This window comes from Pundamilia nyererei, unplaced genomic scaffold, assembly GCF_000239375.1.
Source record: "Pundamilia nyererei isolate P.nyererei 1_Seehausen unplaced genomic scaffold, PunNye1.0 scaffold00015, whole genome shotgun sequence".
NCBI lineage: Eukaryota > Metazoa > Chordata > Actinopteri > Cichliformes > Cichlidae > Pundamilia > Pundamilia nyererei.
The window spans coordinates 2,787,310-2,800,883 of NW_005187416.1; the positions used below are offsets into that span (position 1 = coordinate 2,787,310).

The 13,574-nt window shown below is 39.6% G+C and overlaps 1 protein-coding gene across 1 annotated transcript in view; it reads right to left on the minus strand.

Annotated features, from left to right (window-relative positions):
- The window catches only part of tmem132e (transmembrane protein 132E), a 135,273-nt gene that overhangs the window by 65,269 nt on the left and 56,430 nt on the right, over window positions 1-13,574 (minus strand). Inside the window, exon 3 of the mRNA XM_005725417.1 lies at window positions 3,333-3,473. Within this exon, the coding sequence (XP_005725474.1) occupies window positions 3,333-3,473 (141 nt within the window). The remainder of the gene's footprint in view (window positions 1-3,332; window positions 3,474-13,574) is intronic.

Sequence of the window (13,574 nt, forward strand, 5' to 3'; positions counted from 1 at the left end):
TTTTTTTTTAACTCTTCGATCATTTTTAAAGACATGTATTCTTATATCTATGAAATGACTTTGGGAATACAAATAATTTGCCAGTGTCACAAAGTACATAATTAATAAAGCATATCAGTAATTTCGAGTTCAATTTAGTGTTCGAACTGTCTGGAAATACCAACGTAAAAAGTCACAACCCCAAATATAAGCAATGTGAACGAATTTCACAACAGTTTTCAGCATGGCGTGGGCGCCTTTTATATAAAACGGATTTCAAGCTCATGTTCAATCGATTTTATGGGAATGAGGCATGAATCCCCGACTCCACTGCTTGACTTTAGAGGCTCATTGTTTGCTGGTTTTGCTCTAGGTGGCCACTCAATTGACTTGGTTTTTGAGAAAATGCAGTGTGACACACTGTTTTTCTGTCCATGCTTGACCCCCAACTGGACATTTCCCACATGGTGACAGGGTAGCAAAGACTACATGACACGGGTCACTAAATATAGCAAGGACGGCTGTCGCTAAGGAGGCGCTAAGAAATAAACAAGAGAGAAATGGTGGACCTCTTTCTCAGGTGAGGTTATTCTGTTTTCTTCCTTGCTGCTCTTTTCCTCCTCCCAACCATCAGGACTCCGCAGGGATGCCAATATATAGACCAGCAGTTGCTAACATCTCTATCCAAGCTCCCAGTCCTTCAGGTCTTAATAAATTGAACACATCACATAACGTGATTTATAGTTGCTAATTTTTAGTTGCTTTCCCTCAGTGGATCAAGCTCGCAGGCAGGGAGAACTGCACTCTTGTAAAGACCCATAATGGATGTTCACTGTGTTATTGTGGAAGCACCTGTTTACAGGGTGTGTGCACCCAACGTTAATAGCAATTAAACATATTTGTGCATTTGCTCAGATTTTTTGCTTTTATTTTTTTACCAATAAAACAATAATGAGGCAAATAGATTTTTAGGTTTATTTTAAAGCATTTCTCCTGGACAGTTTTTAAAGATTACTCTGTAAAAACCCAGAATCTCTACTGCCAATGCATTCCATTAGAACCATAACACCAAAGAAATGATGACCTTCCTTCCTTTCATTTTCCTTTCATCGGGCTAAGAAGGATATTCTAGATCTTCTCCTCAGCAACATTTTCCTAGAGCCTCTCCTGGGGAATCCTGAGACACTCCCAGGGAGGATGATATAATCCCTTCAGTGTATTCTGGGTCTACCCTGGAATCTCCTCCCAGCTCTGCTGGGCGTGCCCGAAACCTCCTGGAAAAGGCACCTATGCGGGATCCTAATCACATGTCCAAACCGCCTCAGCTAGTGCCTTTTGGTACACTGTCTTCACTGTGAACATCATCCACATCTTATTTCTAAGGCTGAGCCCGGCGATCCAACAGATACATTTCAATTACCACCCAGAGCTCATGATGACTCATGATGGGGGGATTTTGAGTCCATTTCAAAGGACTGAAAAATTCGCCAATGTGACTGCTTTTGATGTTGCTCTTCTAATTATCTGTTATTGCATATGATTCGGATCTTTGTTCACTTGCCTGTAACAAATTTCAGTTGTATTATTTTCCTCTTATTTTGTTATATATTTGGTCTGGATCAGAGTCAATGATGGATGCACGGAGGGCCGGGTAGGTTGCTGGGTTTGGAGAGAAGTGGGGGGGACCTTTGGGGGGGAGGGAGCTAATCTGAACGAGTAAAAGGTGAAATCTGGAGCAGGGCACCCAGGCCTGAGGAGCAGAGCTGATGAGGCAGAGGGCTGCAGATTGGGGAGGAACAACATGGACGCTGAATGAGGTCTGGTGTTAGAGGAGGTGGATGACATCATAAACTCTCACTGTTCTACTTTCACAATGATAGATCTATTAAAACGTGCTTGTTATTTTGTTGTAGCCTCCTGTGGTTTAAAATGCAGCCACCGACTGGTTCAGTCTGGCTCACTGCAAGCTCTCTGTTTTTAATACTTCCTTTATATTAGCGTAACTAATAGGCCTGCCACACCTTATGTAAAATTCATTTTTAGCTTTTTCATAATGTTCTTCATCTGCAATAATTGAATTATTCAGATGTGTTAGTTATTATATTGTTTGCTGTACCCGTTATTAGTGGATGCTAAAATAAGTTTTACCTTTCTGAACTGTAACGAAATCATTTGTAAAAATAATAAAAGCCCTAAAACTTAATCTCACATATTTCTAACAACTTAATTTCTTTAAGAAATGATTTCTTCTCTGGCTTTGCTTCTGTTCTTGCAGGGCGGGGTCAGAATGACCCCCCCAGCAGTTTTGTAATGTTTGGGGCTCTGGTGTTAAAACATTAATCTAATTGAAACCTCTTAATTTCAGCTCAGTTCCCTTCTCCCTACCAGCCTGCTCTAATGCAATCCCTGCATTACTGCTGGCCTGTACGCACCAATCCACCTGACAACCTGACGTTCCATTTTATCATCGCTTATGAACAAGATCCTGTTGAGCTTTTTAATTATAGCATTTCATTGACTGGAGTATCAAATTTCAGCTTAATTACTTATTACCTCTGTTGTACTGAGACAGAGGAACACACCGCGCAGGCACTAAAACAAACCAGCAAACCCTCTTTGCAGGGCCTCATTTCATACTGTAGTTTGAATTGTTTTCGGTAAATCGGACCTTTAAGTGCGTGGAAGAAAAGTTATCGGAGCATCCCGTACACGGTTCACCTCCATTTACCGGTCAAATCAATTAGGCTGTTCCTAAACGCATGCTAACGAATGCATTAAGCTGTATGCCGTTTAGACTGCATTAAGCTTGCATTAAGCTTGCTCTTTGCAGCTCTACTTTATTTACCAAGTTGCATTTACCATAGAATCTGGCCACACAGAGTCCATTACTATCCCGTCAGACACCACAGGACCACGACTGGGTGGTGTTTTTACTCTTTTGAGAAGCCTGAGGTGTAATTACTGCTCTCAGACAAGATCTAATCTCAAAGGTATTTTAATGCCAGCAGTCACAATCATCTACCTCATCTCTCCACGTAAACTAAATTGACGGCAGATGTAGTGAGACTAAGCAGATAATATCTTCATTCATTTAACTTTGGCCTATAAGGCAGAGGGTGCTTTAGTCACTGGGACAATGGTGTGTTTTATCTTCTGTCTGAGCATATGCTTTTAGAAGCTGCCTTTCATCAGGTAACTATGACTGATTAGTCAAAGGAAAATAGATCTTTTGTCCATAGTTAAGGAAGACAAATACCACCGTCTCTGTGTAGCTGGAGCAGAAATCAACAGCTGCAGCGGCAGTAGTTGGTTAGACAGAGCCAGTGTGTTTAGGCCCAGGGCTGTTGACTTACCCCTGCTTGACTGCTTTGTTCTTGTTCACATCGATGGTGGTGATGGAATGCTTGGCGCCAGACTGCACCTCCCATTCAACCTTCCACTGGGGGCTCTTCGAGTTGGTTTGGAGCAGGTTTACCCCCTTTTTAGCTTTGACCCTGCAGGAAATGGCGAGAGAGAAAAAATAATAGAGGAGGTCAATTTTATTAAGGGGGATGATTTATGTGCAAGGTCAGAGGTGGATACCCTCTCTGTGCTACAGGCCTCCTCCCTGGATTGCGTCATGGCAAAAGCAATTCCACAGATGAATCAATAACAAAGATGAATGAAGATGACAGTGCAGTGATACATGAGAGCAGAAAGGTAGGAGCACTTCTGGTCAGAGTGCTCACTTACACTCTCTGCAAAATCAGATCTACAAAGCTTTTTACTGAACCCACTGGATATTCATTTCGAATTAACACTTGAAAGCCACAAGCTTCGGTTCACCTGCTTTTTGAGAAAGTTCATACACACCATTGAGCTTTTACTGAACTGCATCTCACATTAAAACAAAATAAGCCACCTTTAAAATTCCTAAAAACTGTTGATTGAGTCTCATGTGCAATCTCCCTTCCTTAGCCCTTAGCTCTTCAGGGAGAACACACTTTATAGATAGGTCAAGGTTACCAGCACGAGTCCTTGAGATGATTTTTTATTTATTTATTTTGGCTTGTTTGTTGCTCCAGGAAACTGCAACAAGGAAGAATGTTTGAACCTGGAAACCAAACATACTCCCTGCTGCCTCTTAATATTTCAGGTATTCACATTAAAAAGGCCAGACCCTAAAGTGTACTGAGTGGAGTGTTGTGAACACTGCAGTGTTTTACTGCCCCCGTTAGGCTTTAAAATGAATTCAGATATTTTTTAAGACTATTTATAATATTTACACGTACATGCACAACAGTTCACTTGATAAATATTGTAGAACTTTACATAGTTCTGTAAATAAAACCATTCTCTCCCCCATCTCCAAAACTATTCTACATAATAACCCAAGGGCCAAAGAAGTAATAACAGTAAATGTAATGCACATACTGTATGTGTGCATCTTCCAAACATCTACATCCGCAATCCTACTCATCCACACATACAGTCATGTACGCATGGCTGCACCAACCAATCTGCACGTGCATGCACTTCTATATATACGCTGCATTATCTGCAGAGATTTTATACACAGTGAACCAGATGTGCAGAGGCTATAGATGCATACAAAATAAGACTATGCAAATGCATAAAGCTGTAGCACGCTGCAGCTATACAAAAACATGCCCCAACATCTGCTCAAGGATTGTGCGTGCTTGCCGGAGCAACAACTAACACCAAAAGAAGAAAAAAAGGGATGAGAGACGAAATAGTTAACGCAGTAAACACATAAATAGCTACATAAATGGGTAGAACTGAATTTTATGGTATAGTAAAGCTACAATAACATGCGACACAGTTGTTTCCCTTTTCTCCAGTAAAATGTTGTGATTTGAAGTATACATAAGTCCTGCAGTATTTAAATTCAGTTCATAAATATTTGAAGTAATATGATTTCCAGTTGCAGCAGCACATTTATGCTTTGTTTAATGCTGAAAGATGATCCGCAATAAAATAAAAGTGAGTGGGTCTGTGCAGTCAGGATTGCTTTTAAATGACAACATGCTCTTTCAGGATGGTCCGCGACCCAGGAGTTAGAGCAGACTGCACACTAATTGGAAGGTATTTTGACGGTTTAATCCACAGCTCCCCTGCTCTGCATGTCTTTAGGCAACAACGGAAACACAAAATTGCTCCTGATGCATCCATTGGTGTGTTTTCCCCCCAAGATTTGATCCTTGTTTTGGTTTAACAGATAGCCTTTCTTTTTTGTTGTTGTAATGTTTCCATTTTGCTTGTCTCATGTGTTTCCTTGTTTTTCTCTCCCTCTGTTTTGCATGCTGTCCTGATTTCCTGTTCTTACTTACTTAAGTGGGACTCCTGTGGTTTCACTTCCTTTTTCGTCTCACCAAACTAAACCTAAAATTGTATAGCCTGCCTTCAATAGTGTCACCAGTGTCAAATCAGGCCTGTATATAAGACAGGACAAAATGCAGCTGTACATCTGCACTTAAAGGTTAAAGGTCACTCTATTGAGGATGCCAGTGTTCACATTTTGGACAAATGGTTTGAAAGAGACGTGAAAGAGGCCGTCTATGTCCACTGTGAACATCTTTGAGCAAAGGGGATGGCTTACGATACTAACTGTCTGCACCTACAATCCACTTTTGAGATCGCTTCCCAGACTCCTCAACTCCCACTCACATCTTGCATCAGGTAACCTCAATAAATCACATTGGGTGGAGCAAGGTCTCACAGTGGTTTCACTCAAAACCACTGTGCTTTTTTCACACCTTAGCTCATGTGATGAAACATATGTTTAATAATAGAGGGTCAACGACTCTCTTAAGGTACAGCCCCCACTATGGTTTAAATACCCGGGACTCTCCACTATTTGGCTTTAGAACTGAAGAAGCCTCTTGGATGAGCGAAACATCTTTACGAAACTTAAAGAAGTCACTTTGTTTCTAAGCTCCTAAGACCTTTTTCTAGTCATACTTTACCCATCAGTTGTTGAGATCACCTGGTTTCTCGTGCTATTGGTAACCTTTTTGGGCGACATTTTTACATTTTCTAGCGAGTTGTTACAAAATACCACTGTCTGATAGCAGACACCTTTGAATTTACCGATATATTTCATTAAAGTGTTTACAGAGAGAATTTTTTAGTTGTTATTTCTTTTTAAAGAAGCTTTTGTCTTCCCAGTTATTGTGATTTCTGGTTATTTGACCACAGAGCCATGCCCCAAATGATGTAACATGGAAAAAATCCAGAGCTCATTCTTAGACAAATGCAGCCACTACAGATTATTGATCTGATGGTTTCATTTTCATGAAACACAAGACAGAAGTGAATTATTAATGCTTTTGGCTTTTGCTTCTGTGCTTTATGTCTTCTAGACTATTCATTACTATGTTAGTCTTCTTTGAAAATGTGCCTGCATATGCTTGGAAACTACTTTGCATTCTGTGAAAAAGAATAAATAACGATGTAATATTATTATGTAGTTTTAGTAGGTTATCCCTCTGATTAGGACTATGTCACTGCCACTTGCTGCTCTCCTGTTAAAGTAAAATTCTGGTGATCTTTATGATTGTTCCCGTGTTTACAGAAACATACTGTTGTTTTTCTCTTCTCATCATGACATCACTCTGACAAACATCTCTTTCCGGACAGACTCCATGAAAGCATTACCCAAATCATATTTTTCTCCCAAGTGTCTCATTTCCATTTGAAAGTTTGAGGCCCATGCAACATCTATCAGATCATTGCATCTATTTCTCTGACAGATAAAAATTCTGAAGTCCCACTGAGGTATTTCCATTTGCTTCACCAACCTGCGCTCATTGCATCGACCACTCATCCATGATTTGTGAAAGCAACTGACTTCCAGCTGAAGTTCCTCCCTCTTTAACCAGAATAGGCACACAGCCCATGCAGAAAATGTCTTTCTTCTTATAGTATTAAACTAATTACAGTGATTATCTTTTATCTTTAATGGTTTTAAATACATAAAAGTTATTTAAATGTTTGAACTAATTTCATTAAATCCAACTGTGGCCCAATCTCAAAGCCCTTAGACTCCCATGTCAAAATCTCCAACTTCAGAGCACAAAGAAACATGTTTGCAGACTTGTACAAACAGTTCTGTTCACTATATCCAGTTTCCCGCTCATGATGACTGTTGTTTGTTTTTTTAAAACTGTTTAAACTATATTGATGCTTCAAGTTATGCATGATTACGGGTTTTGACTGCTTTGACTAACGTGTCGGCACAGGCAGCCTTTGTCAGGAGCTATCTGCTAGGCATTCACTGAGGCCTTATTCACACACTTCCGACCTGTCAATGACCATCTGGCAACCACCAGTCACAAGGGAAAATGTGTATTCCCAGCGACAGGCGGGTCACTGGGGAAAAATGGAGATTACTGACCAGTCTGTGTAACTGGGACTTTAGCAATTATTTTTCCAGTGGCTGCCGTTAACCTCCAGGAACCACTCACAACCATATGGGGAATACTCCCTTTTCCCTCAAGAACAGTGGTTCCCAGATGGTTAATGACCAGTCTCTCAGCTTGTATGACTGGGGCCTTATTGATCCCACATCATCCCCATGACTGGTGATGGACAAAATGACTTTTAATGTTACCCGGTTTGTGGTCACATGTCTACAAAGACCCATAATGGGGTTGTATTGAATACCCAATCCGGTCGTTAAGTGATGACGTGACGAATCCTACTTCCGGGCGCAAAGTAGTCTGCGTTTAATATGGCTTTTGTGTTGTTAACATGTTTAATGTTTTGTATTTTCTTCTATTTAATCTCAAAAAGCTCCTAAAACAGTCAGTGATCACTGTTGACCTCCCTCGGCTTTTATTACCGCTAATCCTTTATTTAAGCTCAGTTTTTAAAACCTTAGGATGTAACTACAGCCCAGCCCATGCAGCAGTATATGAATGACTAACCTCGTATTGTGGATGGATTATCTCAGTTGTTCTCCTGGCTGAAGTTTGGTCCTTTTACAGCATCCTGCCATGCGATTACATTTGTTCCTGACCACCGAGAACACTCACGTTAACTTTTATCGAGTGGAAAAAAAGTTAGCATGTTTATATTATGCTAACATAGCTGTGTCACTAGCGGTCACGTAGCACATCATTAGCTACAGCTACAGCTAGCCAAACTTCAGTAACCCTACACACGTCTTCATTTATGTTGGAAGTGATAACAGAGCTGTACGTTTTAATTTGTTTCCAAAACCCCACAGTCAGGACATGCTATATTGTATTTAGATAGCAGGAAGTTAGCTCGCTAGCTTCTAACTTCTCACTCCGTTAAATGTCATAAATTCCGTTTTCATGGATGCCTGGATGTTAAACTCAATTGTTACACCTGCAGCGGAGTTTAGGCCCAGACACGGCTAGTGACGTCAGACTTAACGACCGGATAGTGACTGTATTGTTGGCTAGCAAGCTGCAGTGGTTGCCAGCAGTTTGAGAAAGATACAAACTACTGCCACCACTCTGCAAACACTGCATTTGTGATCTTACAAAACCCTTACAAAATCTTTCATATGACCATTTTCTGGTTCGCATTCTCTGTGGTTAAGTTTGGTTCGACCGAGGTACAAAAACGTAACAGGGTGAGGCTTTTTCCAGGACATCTTAATTTGTAACACTTTGCCTGAGATCACTCTTTTTTGTACAATCCAGGCTCTGCTTCAAACTACAGACTGCATGTTCTTGTTTTTCACATGCTCGCCTCCACAGAAGCCAAGGTCAGGCATGGCTTTCTGCACTTCAGCATGTCCGATCACTGATAACATCTAAGGGTGAAAGCTGGGAGAAAGCTAGTAAGTAGATCTTAAGTCAAGATTATATAAAGTATATATTTGAAAAATGTATCTTGAAAAAAATGATACTTTACTTTTTTCGTGTTTGTTGTGAGTGACTGTGTGTGGGAAGGGTTGTATAAAGAATAATGATTCACGAGCATGCGAGATGCAATATTGACAGATGCTGTAATTACTGAACTACAAGAAAGCGCTGTATTAATTCTTGCATCAAAGACGGTGTATTTTACACTCTGTTTCAAAACAATATTTCTTGCTATTGCAGCTCATATTTTGTTCTTTCATCAAATCTCACACATTAGAGAAAATACAGTAATTATCAGACACGGTGCGTCAAGGGGAGATGAAACAGAAATATGTAACGTTTAAGAAACCATCCTGATCGGGTGTGTTGCCTTTGATGTGAGCTGAAACGGGGAGGCGTAAAACCCTCTGACGCTCTCTAAATGAGGTGACCCAGTTGCTACTTTATTAGCAGAGCTTGTAAAGATACTGATCATAAAGGACGATAATTACAGATTATTGTACAGCAGACCCATTTCCAGCGCATTTCCTGGTAAGGATGCAACCCTGACGTGTAATACTCGTATTTGTATTCATAACCTACACTCACCAACAGCGTATAAAAGCCACTACATATTAATCACCTTATGAGAAAGCCTGCATATTGTGCTGTATCGATGTTTTTCATCAGACAGTCCTTTTCACGGACTTTGCTTCATTTTTGCACCACAAATGAGAGGGGATGAAGCACTACCCACGGGAGCACCACATGAATCAGGCTCCCTGTGGAACGGTGTTAATGCTGATTAATGAAAGAGCATTACAAATGGAAAAGCTGCAAGGCAGTAACCAGCAATAGCGCACGCCCAAATTCTGAGAATCTGCGTGAGCCCTGCTGCTGCTCCTACACAGGGAAAGTGGAGAGGCAGTGTGAGCCACTTCAGTTAAGACAGAGCTATTACTTACTCATTCCACACAGATGCCTTCTGCCATGGCAACACCTATTAGACTTCGAGATGGCTGACAGACTGCTAAACAGGAGAGCTTTTGGTAAACACATTCCAAGCTGGATTTCTGAGCTGCCTGTAAGATCTCCTTGGAGTTATCAAATCTGACTTGTGTTCGGGGGTATAGTGAGCGCTGTCCTGAAGATTGAAATGACCACAACACACAGATAGCACAATGACCTAAGCAGGGGCTTTGCAGTGTACTTCATATAGTGTAGAGGTTTCACTGCTATAAACGTTACATAAGTACTAACGTAAGCCATGATGGGGAAAAACATGATGTGGTGTGTTCTGAGATTTTGGACTAGTTTTCCTCCAATATGCCATCTTTCAGACTGAAGAAAAGAAAACGCCCAAGGTACACAATATTTGTGGTACATACTGCTACTTTCGGTTGCTCCCTTGTCACGTGGTGCCGTTACAGCTCTGCATGTGTGAATCGGATGTGTTAAATACTACAGCATTGGAGACATCTGCATATGTGTAAAAATAAAAATTTATTTAACCTCCTGAGAGTTGAGCTCTTGTATGGGATGCATTTTTTATTTCTCCTAGCCATTTGGGATTAGCTGGACCCCTGATGTGGAGGTTAACACATTTGCCATGTAAACAAAAGACCCCCGATTTGATTCCAGGAGGCGGCACAAACCAAGCCTCAGGCTGGGTGTACTGCTAGTGACAATCCCAGATAAACTGAGTACATTCGGGATTAGCTGGATCAAGAAAGTGGTACTTTTCTTTTATCTTTTTTTTTAAACTAGCATAAAGAAGTATAAAGTGCAGAAAAGCCCAAATGCATTGTTCCAATATGAGAACACAGCGTTTAGATATTTTGTCTGAAAATGCATTTTCAGACATTTTTTTTTCTTTAATTCAAGTAGTGATTTTAAAAAACTGTAGAATTGACTAATATGTCAAAAAAATAGAAAGAAAGAAGAATTTTGAATGTGGATTTAGCCAATATCAAGACATCTGTTTTGGCGATGTATGTAAATTAGCATGTATTTATAATTTGCATATTTAAATACAAAAATTCTATCATCATTCTGTTTCTGTAGATGTTCATGCATTCATCAGTATCTGTGTAGTTCATTTTGTTCATGATTAAAAGGCACTGCAAATACAAATGTATCCTTCTCCTCATTATTTTGTACTTCTTTGCAGCTTGCTTTGCATTGCATCAATTGTGTGCTTAAGAGTTTTGGAGGCCGATGTCTTCATGACCCTCGCTGCAGAAATCATATCAACTTCCTTGCCACACACTGCAATTTATTCAAACTGGCTGATGTTAATAAATAAAATATGCAAACCGGGATTAAATCATAGTTCGCAAGTCTTTAATTTTTCTTTAATGGCCCTCTTAAAGAGTATTTATTGAAGACATTTGAACAAAATGTCCCCACGGGCAGAGAATTCACAAAAGTGGAATTTCTTCTACAGCATAATGAGAAGGAAATGAGACGGATTTTAAGAAAAATGCATTTTTAGGCGCTCTTTAAATCTCTACAGTGACATCCAATTTTAACGGAGGAGCCTAGAGATCAGCCTACTTGAATCTGACTGTTCTTGGTAAAAAGGTTCATTCAGCACAAATCAGACAAAGGGAGTTGTGTGGCTACAGCAGGGATGTGCAAACATGATAAAATTCTTCCTATCAATGAGATACGGCACAAAAACATATACCAACATGTGTCGTCGAGAGTTAATGTGCTTAAAAGGCTGCTGGTGTGTGGGTGTACATGGAAAACAAGAGACTTCCGTGCTTTGAAATGCACAGTGCCTTAATGATAACACAGTACTGATTTGAAAGATGCCTACTTTTAATCGCTATAACAACCCACATGCTCAACAATATGTTCAATACCACATTTTTCCCCCTGAAGAAATATTGACCTACATACATTTCACATCATCAGAATATGTAGTGACGGCAATTTTAAAGAATTGGATTAAATGTGGGATGGAATCAATTCATACTTTGTTACTCATTGTTTCCTTTGTTGTTTGATACCTAGCATAAAATAAGCAGCATTAGCATAATGGCAGACTAAGCTAAGACCATGACAAGAGCCTACAATATCCTACTGTAGCTTCACAGCTGCTAGGTCTCATTTGAACTCATGTTATGTTAAACAGCGACGATTTCACACAGCAATAAAAGGTATAAATGTATAACTAAAGTTTGCCATCTACAATATTAGCCAGAGCTAATCAGAGAAAAGGTTTGCTAGCTAGCATAATCTATGAGGTTGTCATATCCAAGTCAACTGTATTTGTCAGTGTTCTCACGTATACGGTAGATCTCTCAGTTACAGGTTACATAACAAACATACTATAACAAACAACCCAAGGTTTATGCCACAACTGCCCTTAAAACTGGTAACAAGGCATCTAATTATTTGATTAAGATGCTAAACTGGATTTTTTAAGCTACATTCTTGAACAGAAAAAATGTTTGAGTGGTTGAGGACTATGCTTGATTAAATGTGTGTCAAATTTGGGCATAAAAATTCAGTATTTGTTTGTTTGTTTGTTTGATTTAGTTTTTAACAAATTTATAAAATATTAGCATTTTCTTGTGTTAATTACATGTGATCTAATACATTTCTATGCAATGTACATTCTTCGTATGTTTATTTATTTATTTATTTGTGGATCTCCTGCAGAAAAACTTAAAGTTACATCCTAATAATAATGCATACTGTCATGAATGAATATGCTGTAGTATAAAAACTGTAAGAATGATTACAGACTCAAACTTTTTGCACAGTCTGTTTGCCTCACATTAAAACTTTAATTGCACTAGTTACACGTACTTGCGAGGATGCCAGTATTTGCCAAAAACAGACGTTTTAGAACCTACCAAAAAACGTGTACACCTCGAGGTTACCTGCCTATCCAGAAGCAAACTCCACACATGATGTAAGATCACCAAATATCCCCTTGGAATAATTAGACAACAACTTTATAAGTGATATGTCCACAGGCTGCTCCAGGAGGGATTTACCTTTAACTCCCTAAAAATGTCAATAACCACTTGCAAATTTCTCTGGCACTGTAGAGCTTCCCTTACTATTCACCGCAACTCTCAAGTGACAATCATAGCTTCACTCTTGGAACACATGCAATAATCTTATCAATCATCTCAAACACTTTGATATCCATTGCTGTCTGTGTTCACTAGTAAACAGCTTTGAGATTTTCTCACACACAGCTGGAAAGCCAGACGGGAGTGTGAAACCTGCCAGGGACAGACTTTTTTAATGGGAGTCTTCAAAAATCTTCAGAAACTGGGGAAATATCACCAAGCAGATACAAATTTGAAACCGCAGCTGCTTGTTCGCACACACTGAGCCGATTCATTTCCTCCATGTGAAAATGAGTAATGCAGCGCGGTGATAAATATGACGTTTAGTTAACAACAGAGCATTCCTTGTTATTAAACACTCCCAAATTTTCCTTAAACATAACAAACAAACCAAAGTCCAGCAATAAGTGCTTGTTTTTCAGGTTACATCAGCAGTGCTTTGTTCCAGCTCGCTGTACTCTGCTAATTAACACAAAAAATAAAGCCACATTCTAAAAGAAGAGACGAGTAAGCTAGATAATTACAGCAAAGATCCAACTACAACATCTATCAGCGATTAAGTCCTCTCAGTCTTGTAACTTTTGTCATGACAGTAGCTCCAGTCATCATTTGAGCATTTGGAAATGCTGGCTACAATAGGAAAGAATAAGAAAGGGACATCAAATGTGAAATTTGTTCCTTC